This window comes from Phocoena sinus, chromosome 5, assembly GCF_008692025.1.
Source record: "Phocoena sinus isolate mPhoSin1 chromosome 5, mPhoSin1.pri, whole genome shotgun sequence".
NCBI classification, from domain to species: domain Eukaryota; kingdom Metazoa; phylum Chordata; class Mammalia; order Artiodactyla; family Phocoenidae; genus Phocoena; species Phocoena sinus.
In genome coordinates this window covers 137,604,838-137,624,932 of record NC_045767.1, presented here as the reverse complement: position 1 = coordinate 137,624,932, position 20,095 = coordinate 137,604,838, and the positions used below count along the sequence as shown (strand labels likewise).

At 38.7% G+C, this 20,095-nt stretch overlaps 1 protein-coding gene across 2 annotated transcripts in view; it reads right to left on the bottom strand.

The window, feature by feature from the left end:
- Window positions 1-230: 230 nt before the first annotated feature.
- The window catches only part of GASK1B (golgi associated kinase 1B), a 46,131-nt gene continuing 26,266 nt past the window's right edge, over window positions 231-20,095 (bottom strand). For both annotated transcript variants that reach the window (XM_032632399.1, XM_032632398.1), the window contains exons 4-5: window positions 7,168-7,394; window positions 231-3,966 (exon numbers count right to left, since the gene is read on the bottom strand). In XM_032632399.1, coding sequence (XP_032488290.1) covers window positions 3,759-3,966; window positions 7,168-7,394 — 435 coding nt within the window. In that variant the 3' untranslated portion in view covers window positions 231-3,758. The remainder of the gene's footprint in view (window positions 3,967-7,167; window positions 7,395-20,095) is intronic.

The window sequence follows — 20,095 nt, the reverse complement described above, 5'->3', positions numbered from 1 at the left end:
CCATGTGAATTTTTAGGCTACAAAACAAAGTGTGCCAGTAACCCGACTGAGTCAGACCTTTCAAGTAGATGATCAAGTAATAACTTTTAATAAATTAAAGGATTAAATGAAAATAAACTTAAGCTGTTGATCAAATGGTAGCGTTCAGTTCGTAAAATTATGTGACTCTGTTTTGAAAGTGGTTAAAGTTTCAAAATTTTTAAATCATGACTCTCAAGAAACTACAAATATTTGGTTCTGCAGTCAAAAATTTATTAAAGCAAAATTTTCAAAAAGGTAGAACTGCAACTCCTATGCAAATGTAAAATGAACATATGTCAAAGATTTTATTCAAATAATTAACTAACAAGGGAACCAGTAAGATGGTAAGATCATTTTAAAGAGTATTTCAAAGCTAAATATTTACAGGCTATGTTAAGATAAGATTGTTGGACTAGATATAAAAACTGGTTAATGTCCAACAGGGTAATAAACTGTAAAACCATTAGGGTTGTCTCTTCCACCAGACAGAAATGATTTGCATCTCCCTGGGATAAAAATTGACAAGTTAACCTCTGCTTTAGAGCACTGTTAAATAGTCCATTCAATAAAAAATCAAGCCCAGCCTTGCACTGAAAGAACGCTTCTGGCTATTTCCAAGTGTCCGGAAACTTCTCTGACAAGTCGAATCACCTTTCATTCATGAAAGTTCTTAATTCTTGATGGCACTATTTAGTGTTTAGAGAAAGGTCTTCATCATCTTTATTTGACCCATGTACAATTCCCATATCATATTTTCAGACTAGTGCCCTAAATGGGCATTAGTTGTTCTGTGCTAAGATAAACATTAGAATTTCATAAGACAGTGTGTAGATGAATCTACGACTAAGTTATTTCAGTCATTAGCTGTAATTTAATGTATATTTAAAAGTACAATGGTATAAACAGGCTATTACACAAGTTCAGGGATTATAAATATTTTGAGCATAAGTCTAAAACACTTTATAATAATAAGCTTAATAAATATGAATACTATAAAGAAAACTTTAAACATAATGGTAAGACTCACCCAAAGCAAAGAAAACCCTAAATTAATGTTTTCTTCTAGTTTATGATACCTGTTACCTAATTTTCATACCACCTAAAACAATGCTAAATGTACACCAAGAGAAGTCATGAAATCACTGTTAATGATATCAAATACATGCGTACACAAACACAATCCAGTATAATTTTTGACTATTCAGTCGTTTCTTTTATCACGAATGAAGGCAGCAAACATTCTCCTAGACTTCACTTCTGAAAAGCAGCCCATCTACAAAAAAACAAAAACAAAAACAAAACAAAACAACAAAAAAAAAACCACCTACAGAATAAAAAGCACGCATCTTTCATCTCTAATATTTTTATTATACATTTTTTAGATATCAGCTAAAAAAATAATCACAGAAGAATAAGCTTTTGTATGTCTGCCCAGGTAAACTGCTCTATTTCAAATTTGTCAAGTTACAAATAAACCCCATAATGTGCAATGTGAACCAAACCACAGCATAGTGAGTACACCTGAAAGGCACAGAGTGTTCCCTTAGTTCCAGTAAGAGCAGAGTATTACTTATTAGAATGAAAAGCCTGGCCCTCAGTCATCCGTTATTCAAAAATAATACAGCATGAATTATTCACTGATTCCAAAACAAACTACATTGTTGAAAAGCAAAGGTGACTAAAATAAACATGTGTTCCTGGACCTTACAATCAGACCCACTAGTGGGAGGACCAAGCTACCCCGAAATGGTGTAGCTTGAGATGCAAAATTAAAGCCGCTTCTGAGGACCATGGAATTCCCAGCATCGATTTCACAAATTTGGATAAGATGGTATATTCCATAAAAAGCATTTTAAAATGCAAATATGCCACATGGATAAGACAAGGTATAAGGCAACTTGACAAAGAGTTATTTTAAAGTAGAGTCTGGATCTCCAGACTTCTGTTAGGCCAATTTTTCATTAATGTGCTGATTATTGAGACATAAAGCGATCTTAAAAAGCCCAAATCCAGCAGGCAGAAGGACTCATGAGCGTCCAAGCGTACACTGAATGTGTAGGACCAGGGGAGGCGCTCAGGGCTACAGAGGGGACACTGAAGAGAAGATCGTCTGAAGACCAGCTCTCCAAGTGTCAGCCAGCAAGGGAAGGTGCTGAGAATAGGGCTTGAATGCGACCCTAGAAAAGTTATAATTAGATGATTGAATGATTCCTTTTCCCTTGGTCTGTCTTCTCTTGTGTTCAACATGCCATTTTGACATTCTGCCCCATTCATTGGTGTAAATTATAATCTATAGATACGTTAGCCTTTATCAAAATGTCTTCAATAGTTCTAATTTACAGTGATATTGAGTGACCCTCGATCAGAACACAGAAAATGGGGTGCACTTTAGGAATAACACGCAGAACTGAGAAAACAGAGGATAGAATGCATTATAAACATTCTTAAATTGTATTTTTAAACTGAAAGGAGAAGTCAGTAGAGTAGCTTCTTAATAAGGGATGGGGCAGGGTAATAATGATTTGTTCAGGATTTGAAATCTGTATGTGACCATCTATCAAACACCATTATGTGGACACCTTCAAGGACATGAGGACTCAACACAGGAATACTATGTGTTCACGTCCTTCTACCTCATTAAAAAGTTGGTAGAGTTTGGAGAGAATTATTTGAGCCTAAATAATTTTGGCTGTTTCAGTTCTAGTCATGTGCTTTCATTGAGGAGAATTGATCAGCGTTGGGTTTTAATTGATGTTGTTCATATTTTTCATATTAGAATAAGCCAAACCATATATTTAAACACATTCAGTGTCCGGTCCTATGGTCAATATCTGGACAATATCAATTAATTCAGCTTAAATATAATTACACAGAACAAATTAGAAGAAACCCACTGCTATTAATGAAATATACAGAAATTATAGCATATCCTCAGTAAAGATGGCAAAAAGTGTAAAAAGAGCATCCACTTAACAAAAAGATACTCATAAGTATAGTTTCACATGTGTAAATACCTTATAACTGCTGAATGTCTAAGCCACTAGACGTAAGCTGGAGCGAAACTGAGAGAGCAAAACTACTTAACGTATAAATCTTCGGATATGGATGGTTTCTATACTGGCAACAAATACCTTTCTAAAAAGGAATGGAAAATGCGATTCTTGAGCTCAGGATCACAGAGCTGGCTGATCATTTATAGGTACAATAGAATATACACTGGGGGTTTTACAAATAAACCACCATTTCTCCTAAGAATTACTGTAAGCTCTGAGGTTTCTGCAGATCATACGCCTCCAACTTCCAACATAGAGTTGCCTGTGCAAAGTGTTGAGACTGCTCTATGTTCTAACAATTAGCAACAGAAGGACATCCAGAACCGTTCCCATCAGAGCAGCAAATTGTTAAAGGAGTCACTACGTCTGATTCACACTAACCGACACGACAGATATTTTAACACGGCTAGCTGGGATGATAATTGCAACCATTCTGTGCCCAGATGTTGCGACTCACAGGTCATGGCGTTGGAGGAAAATGTACACCTTTTGTAGCGGTATAACTGTAAAAGCTTTTAGAGTCTGCTTATAGTGTTCGGGTTCATCATATATACTTGATTAAATTCATTTATTTTGTGTATTCATCGCTACTGCCTCATCCCTGAAAGGACTTGAGGTTTGTGTACTTGACCCCAAAACAAAAATGCATAAATATATGTAGAACTCTAGCCACAAGACCTTTTGCTACTCATTCATAGGTAACACTTTGGCCCCATGTGCAGTGATGTAGGTGAGCAGGACTTTGGCTCTCTGTTCAACTACATCGATAAGCTTCTCAATTCCTTGTCTACCTCCCTGACTCTCCCAGTAAACTTTATCAAGAAACAGAGACTGAAGGAGTTTCTGCCGTAAGTGCTGGCTCTTCAAAACAGAAACTGCAGATTCAGGAAACCTAAAAAGAGAAAATGATATTTCATTCTTCGTAATTGCTTGGAAATATTATGCCTTACCCAATGGCTCTGCCCTTCATTAATCTGGCAGAAATCACACTATCAGATAATACCTTGAGAATCAAAACGTTTTTTGTCACTGTCAAGCTGACACATCTCTTAATAATTACATACTAGGAGAATAGGTTTCAAGGGAACTGCATTTTCTATACCATTGAGAACTTGACATAAATACCAATGTCTAACTTAAGGTTATAATATGTAGGCAAAGAGAGGCATGGAATGAGAATGGATTCTGATAACCCGGAAAAATACTTTCCTCAATCTTAAGCTCCATTGCACCCATAGAAACCACCTGAATCAGTCAAGTAGAATGGTAACCTTGTAAGTGTCAACATGGGGTTTTATGCAAGGAAATATGAGAAGAAAAATGCTGACAATTTCAGTAGAGTACTCTTCTAGAGAAGAAGACGCATGACTGAAATTAATGAGAAATAATCCAAAATGTATGTAGTAAAAAGAAAGAAATCATTCCAAAATGCCCAATTAAATAAAGAACTGCCTTTGGTTCAGGTAATACTTCAGGATTTCTAAGAATCTGGGAACATTCTATTAAACCGGAATACTAAATTGTTTTCAAATAAATTTAGCAAAACTCAAGTTTGAGACCCAGGGCATTCCACAATGAAGCATCTCTCTGGAAAACCCGACGTCAATTTAGAAGGATCCTTGCTGAATTACCTAAAGAGAGTGCATTGTGATTTCCGCTCTTCATTTAGGAAGAATAAAGCCAGGGGTCTAGCATATACATTATCTGAAGGACTTAGTAAAATTTCTGGTTCAAAATTACCTGCAATGTTTTGCTGAATCTCCAATTTGGCCTCTCTCCAAGCTTTCATTAAAATGCTGATGAAAGCACAGTACAAATTTTGGGGTGTAATAGTAAACTTGGTTGTTCCTTAAAAGCTAAAACAGAACATATAAAAACTAAAACAGAACATATACTTGTTTCAAGAGTACAGTCTGCCAGGAGTTTCGGGCCTCTAAGCACCTTCTCCAAAAGTCAGTGGAGCAAGCTGGGGATAGCACTGAGGGAGCGTGAATACAGCAACCCACATGCTCCAGCATTTCTGATGCTGCAGAGAGACCAAAGGCCACAGAGGTGGACGTGCTTAAAGGATGCTAATCAGATGCTCGGAGCTTCCCGAAGACATGTCCTATATAAGTTAGTGACCATAGTACTAATTAAGTAAGAATTTTTGCTCTATGAAGTGCTAATAATCCACGATTTATAAATTCTATGGCCCTTGAACTAATTTAGCTGTGGCGGAATGTACGAGATGAAACTGCTAAAACCATGGATCTCTTTAGCGACTAATCCTTTTCATAAAGGAAAATCAAAAAAATTACCTGACTTTGCATTACACTGATTAATAGAAATATTCTATGCATAAATCTGGCTTAGCAAAGTTTTCATTTTTGCTGTTGAATGGGTAAATTACATATTCAAAGAAGATTTAACTTTAAACTCATTACTCCTCATAATGCATTTAAGGTTAAATCCTCTTTGAAAGCATAAATAAAACGTTATTCATATTTTTATGAAGGTATAGGATAGATGGATTCTCCAGGCACACACTTAATTCTAAGAGGAAATGCAGGGATTTAAAGAAGACCCCATAATACCAACTCAGTGAGTGATGTCTCTAGTATGTAAATTTGCCTACACATAAAATTTCCTGAACTTAGACACTTAGAAGAGAGAATCTTAGAGAATCCACATATTCTACCTTCAGTCCACAAAGAGATGTGAAGAATGAATATTAACAGGGAAAGACACAACAAAAACTCAAGAAAGTGGGGCTCCTGAAACTCTCATTGTCTCTAGTGTCAAAAGACCATAAAACTCAAGAAAGTGGGGCTCCTGAAACTCTCATTTTCTCTAGTGTCAAAAGACCATAAAACTCAAGAAAGTGGGGCTCCTGAAACTCTCATTGTCTCTAGTGTCAAAAGACCATAAAACTCAAGAAAGTGGGGCTCCTGAAACTCTCATTGTCTCTAGTGTCAAAAGACCATAAAACTCAAGAAAGTGGGGCTCCTGAAACTCTCATTTTCTCTAGTGTCAAAAGACCATAAAACTCAAGAAAGTGAGGCTCCTGAAACTCTCATTGTCTCTAGTGTCAAAAGACCATAAAATCCACATTACCTAATTCATGGAGCTAGGAAGAATTGTTGAAATATGCTTCAGAGTTTTATTAACAAGAGAAATAGGAACAGCAGAAACACCAAGAGTCACTGCAGAAAAATTACTGGACTTGGACTTGGAAGACCTGGCTTCTTTTAGGCTCGCTCTTGTGTCCCCAGCAGTCACTCAGTTTCACAAAAGGCCGGTTGACTGTTTCACTGAAGCACCCTTCTGTCTTCAAGTTCAGACACACACCCCAGTTTCTTAGTGACCCTGATTTCTCACTAAGGGACAAAGACTATGAAGTGTGCTTTTTGGGGGGAAGCACTGAAATGTAGCCTCAACCTCCATGGTTGGGGGCGAATAGCTCAGACTCTGCAGTGAGGTTCCTGCCACTATGGAGTGTCTTAGTTTCCTATATTTCCAAATACTTCTTGAGTGTAAGCTCAAGATACTTTTCCCCATAATCTATGTCTATGGAAGGATTTTCAAATGCTCCGAAACCCTCCTACTTGAATTAAACAGCCATTGTCTTTGGCTACCATGTCCTACTCAGCCGACTGGCTCTGACTTCCCATGCGCTGATCAAAGTCACTGAGTTTATTCTGCCTTTGGACATCCTGCCTTGTCAATATCAGCTCGTCTGTTAGTTCTCCGGTCCTGTGCCCTGGTAATGGAGCCCCTGTCACCTGCTCACCCCTGCTGTGCTGCTTCCTATTCCACAGACCTCCACGTGACTCCAACCCCACCCACATGGATTTTCACAGTGAGGGTCAAGCCACGTGATGGAGGTGAAACTCAGTAGGACCTTTGTAGGTTGCACGGGTCAGTGATGGTAAAACCTGGCGGCACCCTTATTCTGTTCCCCTTGGGTTTGGTTCCCTTCTCTGGGCTTCCATTCCCAGATTCTCTTTAAGGGCTAAATTATCAGACACAGGATGTGGGTCTTCTCCAGACCTTACTACTTATTCAAGAGAAATGTAATGTCCTGCAGATGTTACTACCTCAAGAAACTTACTCTTTGATGCCTTCTAACAGTTTGAAGTTCAAGTTATCTTCGCTTCTGTCAAAGAAACCCTTGTTGTCTATAAAGACCAAGTGCCTTGGGTCCTGCTTTCGCTGGACAATGTGGGCTAGAGCCACAGCATCCTGGTTGTCACACTTCGGCCTCCGTCCACTCTGTACACAGGCATCTTCCTTCCGAGGTCGGAACCCACAGCAGTTTATATCCAAGCGATTATAAATCTTAAAAGGGAAAACAAAAACAATTCTGAGATGCTGAGTAAAAACAAAACTTGGGAAAGTCAGAAGATTTCCAAAGAATGAGCGCTTTCTAAATAGCTGACTTGCCAGAATCTAATTGGGGCCAGGCTCATTTAATTAAAGGCAACACTTAAAGTCCAAGGTTCATATCCTTCTCACTCAGCGATGGGTCTAAGCATTGCCAGATCTGCTAACAGCTCCAAAGGCAGGTCATCCAAGCTAAGCATCTCCACCCTTAATATTCAGAGTTCCCACTGACATCATACACCGATGCGTGGCCAGAAGAATCTCTGCTCTGATGCTACTCGGGACAGAAGATAGAAACCATTGTACTTCGACACATCCAGAAAACCTGAGTGATCTCAGAGGCTCTAAAAGTTTACTGCATCCCCTAACCTCTCTGGATTTCAGCATTGCAGTGTCTAACGCGAAATAACAGAGAAGAAACCTATTGAAAAGATGCGCGATCCAGTAATGATAGCCAAGAACACTCTATGTATGGAGCCCAGAGTTAGATTTTAAATAAGTAAGCAGAGTGAGCAGAACAGTTGGGCCTACTGGTGTTTATTGTGGGTAATAGGGCTCCTACCTTCTAGAAGAGGGCAAACAGATTAACTAAGAAAGGGAGAATTGGGTTACTTCCATTTCTTTGGGGCAAGGGAAGAAATAATATTTATTAGTCAGGTTAAAGAAAAGCCCAGGCTCGGAGTTAGATAAATTTAAACTCAAGTCTCTTCTCTCACACTTTTCAGCTCCGCGACCTTGTATAGATTCCTTTACGTTACTGACTGTCAGTTTAATTATCTGCATAATGGGAATGAAACTATTCACCTTGCGCATTTAGTGGGAAGATTAATGAAAGTGTCTGGATACACACCAGCCCTGACCCAGGCATCTAGAAGATACTCAAAAAAAAAAAAGAAAACTGTCATTACTATTGTTGAGACACAACACACACATGATATGAAGTGATTTACCTCAGAAAAAGCTTCCAAGGCAAAAGGTAATTTCTCCATTTCAGTGAAGGAAAACTGAGCCTCAGAGAGTTTAAATAATCTGCTCTGCTACTTAAATATTAGTAAGTAGCAAATTTAAGATTCAGACACAGTTGTGTTTGTCTTCAAAATGCCACGATTTTCCCCCAATACGTCACGTTGAATAGTTTAAGGCTAGTCGAAGATTGTACATACGCTCAAAATTCAAAAGATGGCTCAACACAGAGTGTCATTTTTATTCTTTTGTCACTAAACTCCCATCCTTTCTCTTCTTCCTGGGTTTTTGCAGATCCTGTGGGGCTGTGGCCACTTGCTAAGGAACGGATGCAGAAAGAGTAGTACCAAAATTGAGCCTACTTTGAAACAACTCTTCATTCATTCATGCAACAGATGTTTATGTAACATCTTCTACCCTCTAGCAGTGGGCCAGGCACCAAGGCAAATGTCACCCATGGCCAGCACCCCTCCACCAGCACTACTTCCTGAGGAAAATGAAGTGGTTTAATCTTGTCTCACTACCACAGCAAACTTTGAGAACTGGACAAAGGACCCTCCTCTCTGTTTTCTGCAGGTAAGTAGACTTGGTATCAAATAGCACACTTTGGGAAGCAGGAATTATAAGAGAAGTTAGCATAGGCCAATTTTCTATGAGGTTTATATAAAAGCAGTTACATGGGATGGGGCGGCCCATGAACCACAAGCACTTGGACAGTTCGGAGGGTACAGTGCTGGTCGAGAAACAGTCTACAGATCAGGGAGGGCTCTGGCAGAACTGGCTCCAGGCAGCCGATCCATAGGGTCATGAACCTAACCAGTGGTTTATCCAAAAACGTCACATCGGCTGACTCCAGGGCATGGTGAGTTCCCGGGGCTGGTTCAAACTTTCTCAAAGGTGGGCAAGAATGCCCAACCACAGGACTGCAGGTTAAATGAAAAAAAGCATAAGTTGGAAACGATTAGAAAAATGTACTGAGCCTTTTCTTCTCAATTTGATTTATTTTATGTAGCACCCTGACTGCCTTTGACTATAAGAGAAACCAAATGATACAGAGAGATTGTATATGCTCACCAGTTTTTGAGTTACCATTGGGGGGTCAGGGAGAAGGTAAAATTAACTCTTCTAGAGAATGCTTCTCACCCGATGTCCCCCCTTTGGGGGTGGGGTTTTAAAATTTGCTTATTGGACTCGAGAGGATTTTTGAGAGTGGGCTGACTATTTTTGAGGGCTTGTCTATAAAATTATATTGCCAATGTCTCTTTTTTATATACATTAGCTAATAATTCTCAAAGAATCCTTTTCCCATCATCTTCATATGTTTTTATCCGATTATAATGACATTATATACAGGGGGGAAAACTTAATCCTCTTTCATTTTGGCTACAAAATCAAGGCGTGTTGTGTTGGATATGTGTGTTTAGAACTTAAATTTTAACGACAGATCTACCAGCCAGGTCTTAAATGGTGCTCTGAACCCTAAGCTCTTTCTTCCTTTTTGATTTCTAGTAGCGGGAAAGGACCAAGACATATAGCAATATTTCTGTTGTTTCTACAACAAGGACACGAGTATCATACATGCTATTGCTAAATAACAAGCACGTTAATGTTCAGGCCTAACTTTTAGAACTTCTGCAAATATTATACTTTTCTATTTTTAAGCTAAAAGAAAGCATTAAAAGTTAAAAGTGGGACAGACCGACTTAGGGCACCTTTTTACTATCTTCTAACACTGGACTGTTTCGAACAGTGCACTTTTAAAGTGTTTTGTCTGATCTCGTTTTGAATCACTCAACAGTCTGTGATGATTTCACCACTTCCCTGTCAGACTGTTGTGCTCTCAAGTCTCACAGACCTTGTTATTGAAACGGGGTGTGTGCGTTCAGGTTAACTTCTCTTCCAAAAATGTCTATCGTTCCTTTTTTTCAGATCTATGCATGTACCCGGTGGGTATGTTAACACACGTTGAGTGTGTGTGGTGTGTGTGCGTGTACACCTACAGATAGAGAATCAGATTGCAAGGCTTTAAACACTCTGAGTTTTACTTTGTTTTTCTTAGCATCCAACTATAGTAAATTATGTCTTTGTATTAATAACCTTGTCTAGCAAGGGCTTAAGCAGCTCTTAAATCTTGTTCCTAGCCCTTCCCAGAATTCTGTTTATAGTCTCCCTTTCAAATTGACATTCAATATACCCAAAATAATTTGACCACAAAACCATAATCCACTCCCTTAAATTCAACACCGTTTTGCTTGGCATTTAATTTAGTTATATATTGAATATATTTCCACTTACACTGAGCAGAGTTTACCCACTTTTTCAGGCCCAATAAAGCACATCCTAGACATCTATATATCCATAATTATGGTTTTGATATATGTACTTGTTTAGTCCACACATTAAAACAATCATTTCATTTAAGTGTTGTATGATCAGACCCCATAGTTACCATCTACATGTCTATGTTCTTAGGTAATAGTCCTACAGAGAAGACTGCTTGAGGGTAAATCTTGTCAGCTAAGCAGTTAGGTGTTGATCACCGTTATTGCAACTTGTTCAAATTCGCATCTTCTTACTCTTTAAAACAAGGAAAATCTTTTGCAAAATTGATCTTCCGAACGTGAAGATTCCTGCCAACGATGAGTTTCTATAAAATGACTCTTTCCTCTTTTAGGAAAATCTATCTTTTCAATGTTTACCTAACTAAAATTATACTCAGAAAATTCAGGTGTTCCTGCCAGATATTTTGTTGTTGGGGATATTTTTAGATATCTTGCCTTCTTCTCAAGTTTCTTTTTTTAACCCCATTTTCCTTTTGGTAGTGTGAGTTTTGTCTGTAAGAAAAAGTATCATAAGAGCGACTCAAGTTATGTGCACAGAGCCCAGACCAGGATGTCTCAGCTGCCCTGACTAGCTCTCTAAGGCCCAGTAGAAACCTGCAGAAATCCAATCACTCTCCACACTTCTGCACCCCACCCTTTCTACCTGTGTCTTCAAAAAGGGGATCTGTGGGAGTTTCTTCTTATCTCTTTTTCCTCAAAGCAAAACAATTAAATGATTAATTTTATTGCCTGAACAAAGGAAATAAAAATATTCTAAACATGCTGGTAATACGAATAATGAAAAACATAATAGCAGTCATTTACTGAGTGTTTGGTGTGTGCCAGGAATTGTCCACTTAATTCCTTACGTGGCTTATTCGATCCTCATAGTAACCCCAAGAGCTAAGTGCTAACAAGAGTCCCATTTGATGAATGAGAACTGACTCAAGGTCCCTCAGCTGACACATGACAAAAGTCAGGCTTCCAACCCAGAGGTCCATCGCCCTGTGTTTCTCAGGGGCATCCTCCAACACGGTGCTGCAGAGACGTGAGTACGTTTGTGCAGAATGTTAACTGACCCCACTTCACTAAGTACTGGTCACAGGTTTCAGCAGAAACGCAAAGAACTTCAGCGCAAGAGTTCAGGGAAAATTCATAAAGGAGTGGATATTATAGTTGGGTTTTAAAAGACAGGCAGTATTAGCTAAAAAACACGCAAAGGCGTGAAGGTAGCAAATCCAAAGGCATCTTTAGAGAACCTGAGGGTACGTTAGACCAATGCTTCTCAAGTGGTCTGCCATGAAAAACCTAGTGGTTTTGCCTTTTCTCTCCCCGGGCCCCATATTCCATGTGGCCTGTTGCTTTGTTAAAAGATGATAAAATAGAGATTATCGTATTAAGCGAAGTAAGACAGAGAAAAACAAATATCATATGATATCACTTATATGTGGAATCTAAAACAACGATACAAATGAACTTATTTACAAAACAGAAACAGACTCACAGACACAGAGGACAATCTTATGGTTACCAAAGGGGAAAGGAAGGGAGGGATACATTGGGAATTTGGGATTAAAATATATTATGTTATTATGTATAGTATGTATAAAATAGATAAACAACAAGAACCTATTGTAGAGCACCAGGATCTATACTCAATATTTTGTAATAACCTAAATGGGAAAAGAACCTGAAAAAGAACATATATATGTAAAACTGAAGAACCTAGGGGTAAGACAGGATTAAAGACACACCCCTACTAGAGAATGGACTTGAGGATATGGGGAGGGGGAAGGGTAAGCTGTGACAAAGTGAGAGAGTGGCATGGACATATACACACTACCAAAAGTAAAATAGATAGCTAGTGGGAAGCAGCCGCATAGCACAGGGAGATCAGCTCGGTGCTTTGTGACCACCTAGAGGGGTGGGATAGGGAGGGTGGGAGGGAGGGAGACGCAAGAGGGAAGAGATATGGGAACAGATGTATATGTATAACTGATTCACTTTGTTGTAAAGCAGAAACTAATACACCATTGTAAAGCAATTACACTCCAATAAAGATGTGAAAAAAAAATACTGAATCACTTTGCTGTACACCTGAGTCATTGCAAATCAACTATACTTCAAATAAAAAATAAAGAAAATGTAAAAATGTAAATAAAATTTAAAACATTAAAACTGCCCCTTTACAAAGAAAACTGCGTTTTATAAAGAAAGTTGAAATTACACAATAAAACATGTAATGAGTGGAATTGAACAATTCACTGTAGTAACTCATCCAACGCTTGGTACAGAGCAGGCACTTGACCTACGTGTACCATTGACAGAATTCTCCCGAGAGCATCCACTTTGCATTTGGCTATTTACAAAGCTCCTCCAAAACATTGTCTTCTTTGGGAAGACTCAAATAAACAAAATGATTCCGGCAGAGTAAGACGTGGGTCTTTTTAGAACAGCATCCAGTGGATGGAGTGGGAAAGATGGGCAGGGAACAAAGAACAGGGCTGCCTGTCCTCCTCGTTTGCTTCTGACTGGCGTCTTTACGTGGTTCAGTTTCACTAACTGTGGACCACGGAGTCTCACAGCCCACGGGGAGTCCATGGAACACCCTGCATGCAAGAGGCATTTGAAAAACAACACGCACATGTGACAGAAATAACAATAGTATTGTCATTTGCAGTTTTCTGGAAGATTCCTTTGAATTCCAGTGGTCTCACTTGACACCTCATTTGTTTTTAGAAAATGCACGGAGAGAAAACTTTCAGTACATATTTTATCTCAAAAAGGCAAAAAAACAGTGAGAATTGTCAGCCCCACCCTAGGAAGAGAAACACAAGCATATGGACTTACTTATTTGCCAGCTAATAACTCACGTTGGAAAATCCTCGTACTTGGATTTGTCTTGATGTCAATCAACGCACTGTTGCCATGTTATCAGTGGAACCAGATTTGGATCCCTGTGGTCTAGTGGTGTGTGGATCTCTACTAGATCACAGAGAAGGGCGACCTCAGACAAGCACCCCGGCCCCTATGGTACTTGTGATCACAGACCTAGGCCCATACCTTGGGAGCTCAACAAAGCAAAAGTAAAAGCATCCTTCTCACCAGTCTGCACCTGTAGAGCTAGGGAACTCTCATCTCATGAAATAATAGGTTTCATTTTTCTTCTGTGCTACCATGGCAGCAGCTAGCCTGTTAGATGAGTATGCATGCAAATGTGACCAGCAGAGTAGCTGGTGAACGATGAGAAAAGTAAAAATCGTTTGCGGTACATATATCTAACTATGGGCATCGGTTCCCCTGTGCCTCGGCCTCTGTAAACAGCAGTCATGGCTCTACACCGCCTATCCTCCAGAATTCCACACTTAAAAATAACTATCAGTGTATACCAATTCCATGCAGACTCTCCAGTTTCTGTCCCATTACTGAATCATAAGTAAAGAGTAACAGTGTTTTTTTATATATAAGTAAAACTTTTTAATGCTACAATACATTTGGATCTAGTTCTACAGATGCAGTATTTGAATTCATGTACCTCTGAATAAATACCAGAAGTCAAACATCATTCTGCCACAGAAAGACTCTGGAAAGAGTCACTTGTCACCAGGCAAGTGACAATCTATTTTTAGAGAAAGAAAATTCACGTTCCGTAATTTGCACAAGCAGAGCTGCGTGAAAATAGCCTGTCAGGAATAAAGACGCAGACCTACTGGAGAACGGACTTGAGGATATGGGGAGGGGGAAGGGTGAGTTTTGACAGGGCGAGAGAGTGTTTAACAAACGTAGTAAGGTAGATAGCTAGGGGGAAGCAGCCGCAAGGCACAGGGATATTAGCTCGGTGCTTTGTGACAGCCTGGAGGGGCGGGATGGGGAGAGTAGGAGGGAGGGAGACGCAAGAGGGAAGACATATGGGAACATATGTATATGTATAGCTGATTCATTTTGTTATAAAGCAGAAACTAACACACCATTGTAAAGCAATTATACCCCAATAAAGATGTTTAAAAAAAAAAAAAAAAGCCTGTCAAAGGCACACCCACCTTCCTGTAAAGATTTACAAAGAGCACTTGACTAAGAAAAACAGTAAATATTTTATGGAATTCTGATTTATAGAATGGATTTACATGAAGCAAATATTTAAAACAGCAATAAAATAACCTTAATATAAGTACACTTTCTTAAAAATACTTTCAATGGAATGAAACAGCATTTTAATGATTTAACATTAAACAGGGTTGCCAATAATTTTACATCTCAGGGAACAGTTCATTCAAAGCTTTCCCCTTGCGTGACTTGACGTGTATTCATTTTTAGCATTCTTATGGAATTTCTGTTTTATTTTCCTCTATTATGTAGTATTTTATTATAAGGATAGTGACAAAAATGAGTAAAGATAAACTAAATGACTGTAGTAAAACACAATGCTGATTTTGCTGACAAAGATTCTGTGTTTGACCAAAGTCAGGCTCCTGGACTTGCTCCGAGGCTTTTCACGCCCTTCCTTATAAAATCAAGTTTTAGCAAGAACCCTGCAAAGTCAGTTTAACCAGGAGCCCTCACCCTTACAGCTACCTGATCACGCTTAATACCTAACCTGCGTCCTCAGCTTCCACCATCCCAAAGGTGATGTCTGAGCACCTGTCTTTAGCAAGAATCTGGTTAGGTCACTTTACCTGGAACTCCCCTTCCCCCAGATGTTTGCTCTTAGCCATTTTTCACCCCATGACCCCGACTCTGTCCCCCCCCAGCTATACGTTCCCACCTGCACTGCTGTATTCTGGGTTCAGCCCCATCTCTCTCCCCACTGTAAAATCCCACTGCAGTGATCCCTACACCTATTTCGATGATCCTGAACAAAGGCTGACTTACCATCGTTAACAAGCACCATGGAATAGTTTTTCTTTAACAACGATTAACACAACCTAATTAAAAATACCCCAAAGTTATTGAAACTTATTTTTTATGGAAATCAGCTCTCTTTATAAGAAAGATAGACTGATTCTTTTCTGGTTCTTTAAAAATAAATGATGCTTGAGAGTAGAATGGAGATTGCCAGGAGCTGGGGAGTCGGGAAGATGGAAGATGCTGGTCAAAGAGAACAAACTTTCAGTTAGAAGATGAATACGTTCTGAGGATCAGACTATATTTAATAATACTGTATTGTACACTTGAAATTTGCTAACAGAGTAGATCTTACACATTCTCACCACACACACACACACACACACACACACACACACGGTAACTTTGTGAGGTGACGGAGGTCTTAATTAGCTTGACTGCAGTAAAGATTTCACAACATATATGTAACTCAAATCACCCCATTGTACACTTTAAGTATATGCATTGTATTTGTCAATTATACCTCAATAAAACTAGAAGGGAAAAAAAAGAGAAAATAAATAAACAAATTCTGCTTTACTAAATTAGACTTTAAAAACAAAGATTAGTTTTACACACATGTATAGAATTTCCTGTTTGAAAATGTATTTGTTTCTATGCTCCCTGGGCTGGCAAATAGCTATAAAGTAAAGCCGTTTATGTAGCTTAGATATGAAATCCCAGGATACTGCAAAAGCATTTTATATCATGCAGTTACTAATTATCAAAATAAACCAAAAGGTTAGGTATCACATTACAAATAAAGAAAAGGCTCAGAGAGGCTAAGTAACCTGCCCAACGAGACACAGCTAGAGAATGATGTGGATTTCTACCAACTTCCGCCTTTTCCACACTGCCTCCCAACATGGAGAAGACAAGATTCTTGCTTTCACAGAGATTCCAATCGAATGCCTCTAAGTATGATTCACTGTGTATCCTCCACACCAACCAACACCACGATTTGCACAATGCAAATACTCAATAAATGTCTGTTGGAAAAAATGAAGGAATGAACGCCAGTTCCTACTGAAATCTGTCTAATGCAGATAGCTAACTACTAAGAGACCTCTCTCTAATCAGGGCAGACCTCCACGTTTTCCTGATCCAGTATCTTGTAAAAAGCTCAGAGTGTTAAAATCAAAATCAAAGAATCTTAGAATTACAGAAACGTCATAACGCTGAAGTTACCAGAGACTATACAGGCAAAAGTGAGTTTATTTCAGAAAAATTACCCTAGAGCCATAGTTCTCAAACTTTTTTATTTCAGAACCTTTTGGCACTCTTAAAGGTATTGAAGCCCCCCAAAATCCTCCTTTATGTGGGTTATTTATCATATCAAAATTAAAACTGAAAAAACTTGAATAGTTACATATTAACTCATTTAAAAATAACACTGATACACCCATGACATGTTAACATAACATATTTTTACAAGAAATTGCTGTATCTCTAAAAAAATAATAAGAGAAATGGAATTGTTCTTGCAAGTTAAAATGGTGTTAAAGGAAAAAACAGCAATGAGTCGAGCTCCTGATTCAAACAATTGTATAAGTGGTTTTCCTCAAGACAACCACTGCACAGTGGGAAGCAATAGAAGTGCTTTATATACACTTTCCACTTGCTCACCCAAAATATTAAAAAGATGTACACTTACAGGTGGAGACTTAAGAACATTAACAGTTTTTATTGCTCCATCAAGGATTTTCTTAAGTGCATCAGGCCTTCATTCCATGGGTCTTTTCACATGAGTCCATTGGCCACAAAAGGAGAACAACTCTTGGTAGAGTCTGGTGCCAGCTTCGATTCATCCCAAGGCACCAACAGATTCACCCATGATTGCAAATTTTGTAAATATTGTAAAAAAAAGAAAAAAGCAAAAACTCTGAGTTTTGTGACCTCACAGACTCCCCTGAAAGGGCCACAGAAAAGCCATCACCCCAAACAGTCCCATTCAATGTGACCATAATCAGTAACAAATGTGAAAAGTCCTGTTTATCTCTTAGTTATCTGTGTCCATAAACATTTTGAATATGGTTGGAAAGAGCCTGTCACTAATAGAATCCTTATGGACCAGCTCTCCCTTAAATCTCTCTGAGTCTACTTCCTTGGGCAAAACAAACCTTGAATCTTTAAAAAATAATTACATACAAAACATATATATATTGAGCCAGATAAATAGTTGCTTGTCCTCTCATTGTTGCTATGGCAATACTGTTGGGTTGTTTTTTCCACGGTTTCCTTATTTACCTCCTGGTAGATTTATCTAGATTCAACACTTAGACCTCCTGTTTTCCCGGAAAACAGCAGAGTCAAGGATGGTTTCAAACTGTCTGTGTTTCCATGGCATAGGATCAGTGGCAAAGCCAATCCCAAAAGCTAGCTCAAACAGTGCATTAAACAATCTTTGAGTATCAAAAGATTATTTATGGAATTACACAGGCTTCCTCTAATCCCTGATCTCTCCAGCCCAGCGATGGATACAACAAGATTTAGGATTGATGTGTACTGACCAGGCACTAATCAATTTCAGCACAGCCTAAAAATTCCATGGCAAGGGTTGAAATAAGCAAAGATGACCTGTAATTAAGGAAAATAGACTGTGCTTTGATTAACAATTACATTAGAATTGACCCAGAAATGCTCAGTTGGTTGTCACTTGGCAATGAGGTTTATGAATATAATGTATTTGACCAGACATTTCTCCTTTGATTCCGACAGATACAAGAGCAAAGACTTATGTCAACCCGCCCACATTTTACACAAATGAGGCTTTAGCATAATCCATGCCAGAAAGCTCTGAGAATAAATGCTAGACAGTAGGTGGAAAGGATACATAAAATTCTAAAGGCTTTGAAGTTGGAAGCAGACGTCTGAGCAACTCTGTGCTTCTTCACAGGAAGGAGATGCTTTGAGACACAGAGAACCCTTAACAGGAAGTGGGCCAGGATCCAGAGAAATACCTTCCTGCTGTAGAGGCCAGGTTGCCAGTAAGCTACACCTCTGTCACGGACTAGGGTTGGTGTGGCAGCTCTTTATCTTCAAAGTTGCATCCTTGAAAAATCAAATAAATAGCTTAAATTCTGTGGAGTGAGAGAATGTGGTCTTTAAAAGCTCTCCACCGGAGAAAAGATGTCGAAGCCAAAAGACAGACTGACAAAGGTCAGGGCCTTTGTGCTTACTTTCTCCATCCTGTCATGTTCTTGTAGAGAACTTTTAGCAGCAGAAGTACATTCCATGTAAGGGCCATAAAACGTGAAACTATTCGCCTTTTGAAATAGTGCTGGTTTCCTAATCTCCACGAGGTTTTGAGTTGGCCTAACTTCTTAGTAGGAGGGATGATCTAACGGGTCAATTTCTGCAGGAGAAGGCTTTACCAACTTCCTAGATGGAGCTGGGTGTGTGAGTCAACCAAGGGGTCATCTTTTCTGGGAAAGAATCACACTGAGAAATGAGATAACAATAGTTCCCAGGCCTGGAGATGACATTGTGTCAGATTTGAGAGCCAAGACACAAGATCTGAAATGATACCTGAGGCCCACAGATTGGGTGGGAATTATCTACTAGAACACAGAAATCCCTCAGTCCAAGTTGGTTGAATTTAATCGAACCCTGTAAGCAGTATCCTGTATGCTTATAATTCCTAGTTTTGTTTATAAAGTAAAATGAAAAGTACTAACATATGCTCATAGGAAAAATAGAACAAATGGTTGTGAAGCAAATTATTTAAATACAACACCTATGAAGCCAAACATGGTCTTTCATATAATGTTAAAGGGTCCAAAAGCACTAATGTGGTATCTGTCGCATTAAGTTCAGATGAGGAAACCAAGGCAAAGAGAGGTTAAGTAGCTTCTCAATGTTCAGAAATTAGTTATTGGCAATTGGAATTCAAACTTAGCAGACTGGTTCCAGAATCTCAGTTTCTAACTGTTAAACAGACTATATCTGAGGTCAAAAAGCAAGTTTTATACCTCCTAAATCTTCTTCTGTTATTTTATTTAATCTTTTGAAAGGAATTTGACCAAATCTTGGAAACTCAAATGCTCTCTAGAATACTACCCTTTGTCATCCTAATGGGGGAGAATTTTTATCCACTCAGTTCAGATACCCACGCTTCAAGAATAAAAGGTTACTTGTGCCTCTGTCATAGTTAACAGACCCAGTAAAATGCCATAGCCTTTGGGAATGTAGATTTTTTAACTGAGTGAAACAGAAAGAATGTTGTGTACAGAAAATTAACAACTGTGTTCTGTATTCCCTTGCCCTTGCCGTAGCATCAGAGCAAGTGATTTCAGTTTGCTTCAGGCATAACTTTCCTAAGACTGCTCACAAAATCCACCCAGTATAATCCAACATATTCCCAAACACCATTTAAATAAGGCATATATTTGACTTTAAAATAAAAATTTCAGTGTAATTGATGAGAAGCATTATTGTATAAAAAATAACCATTTATTATGGTACTCATGAAAAATGGCCTAAGCTTGTTCA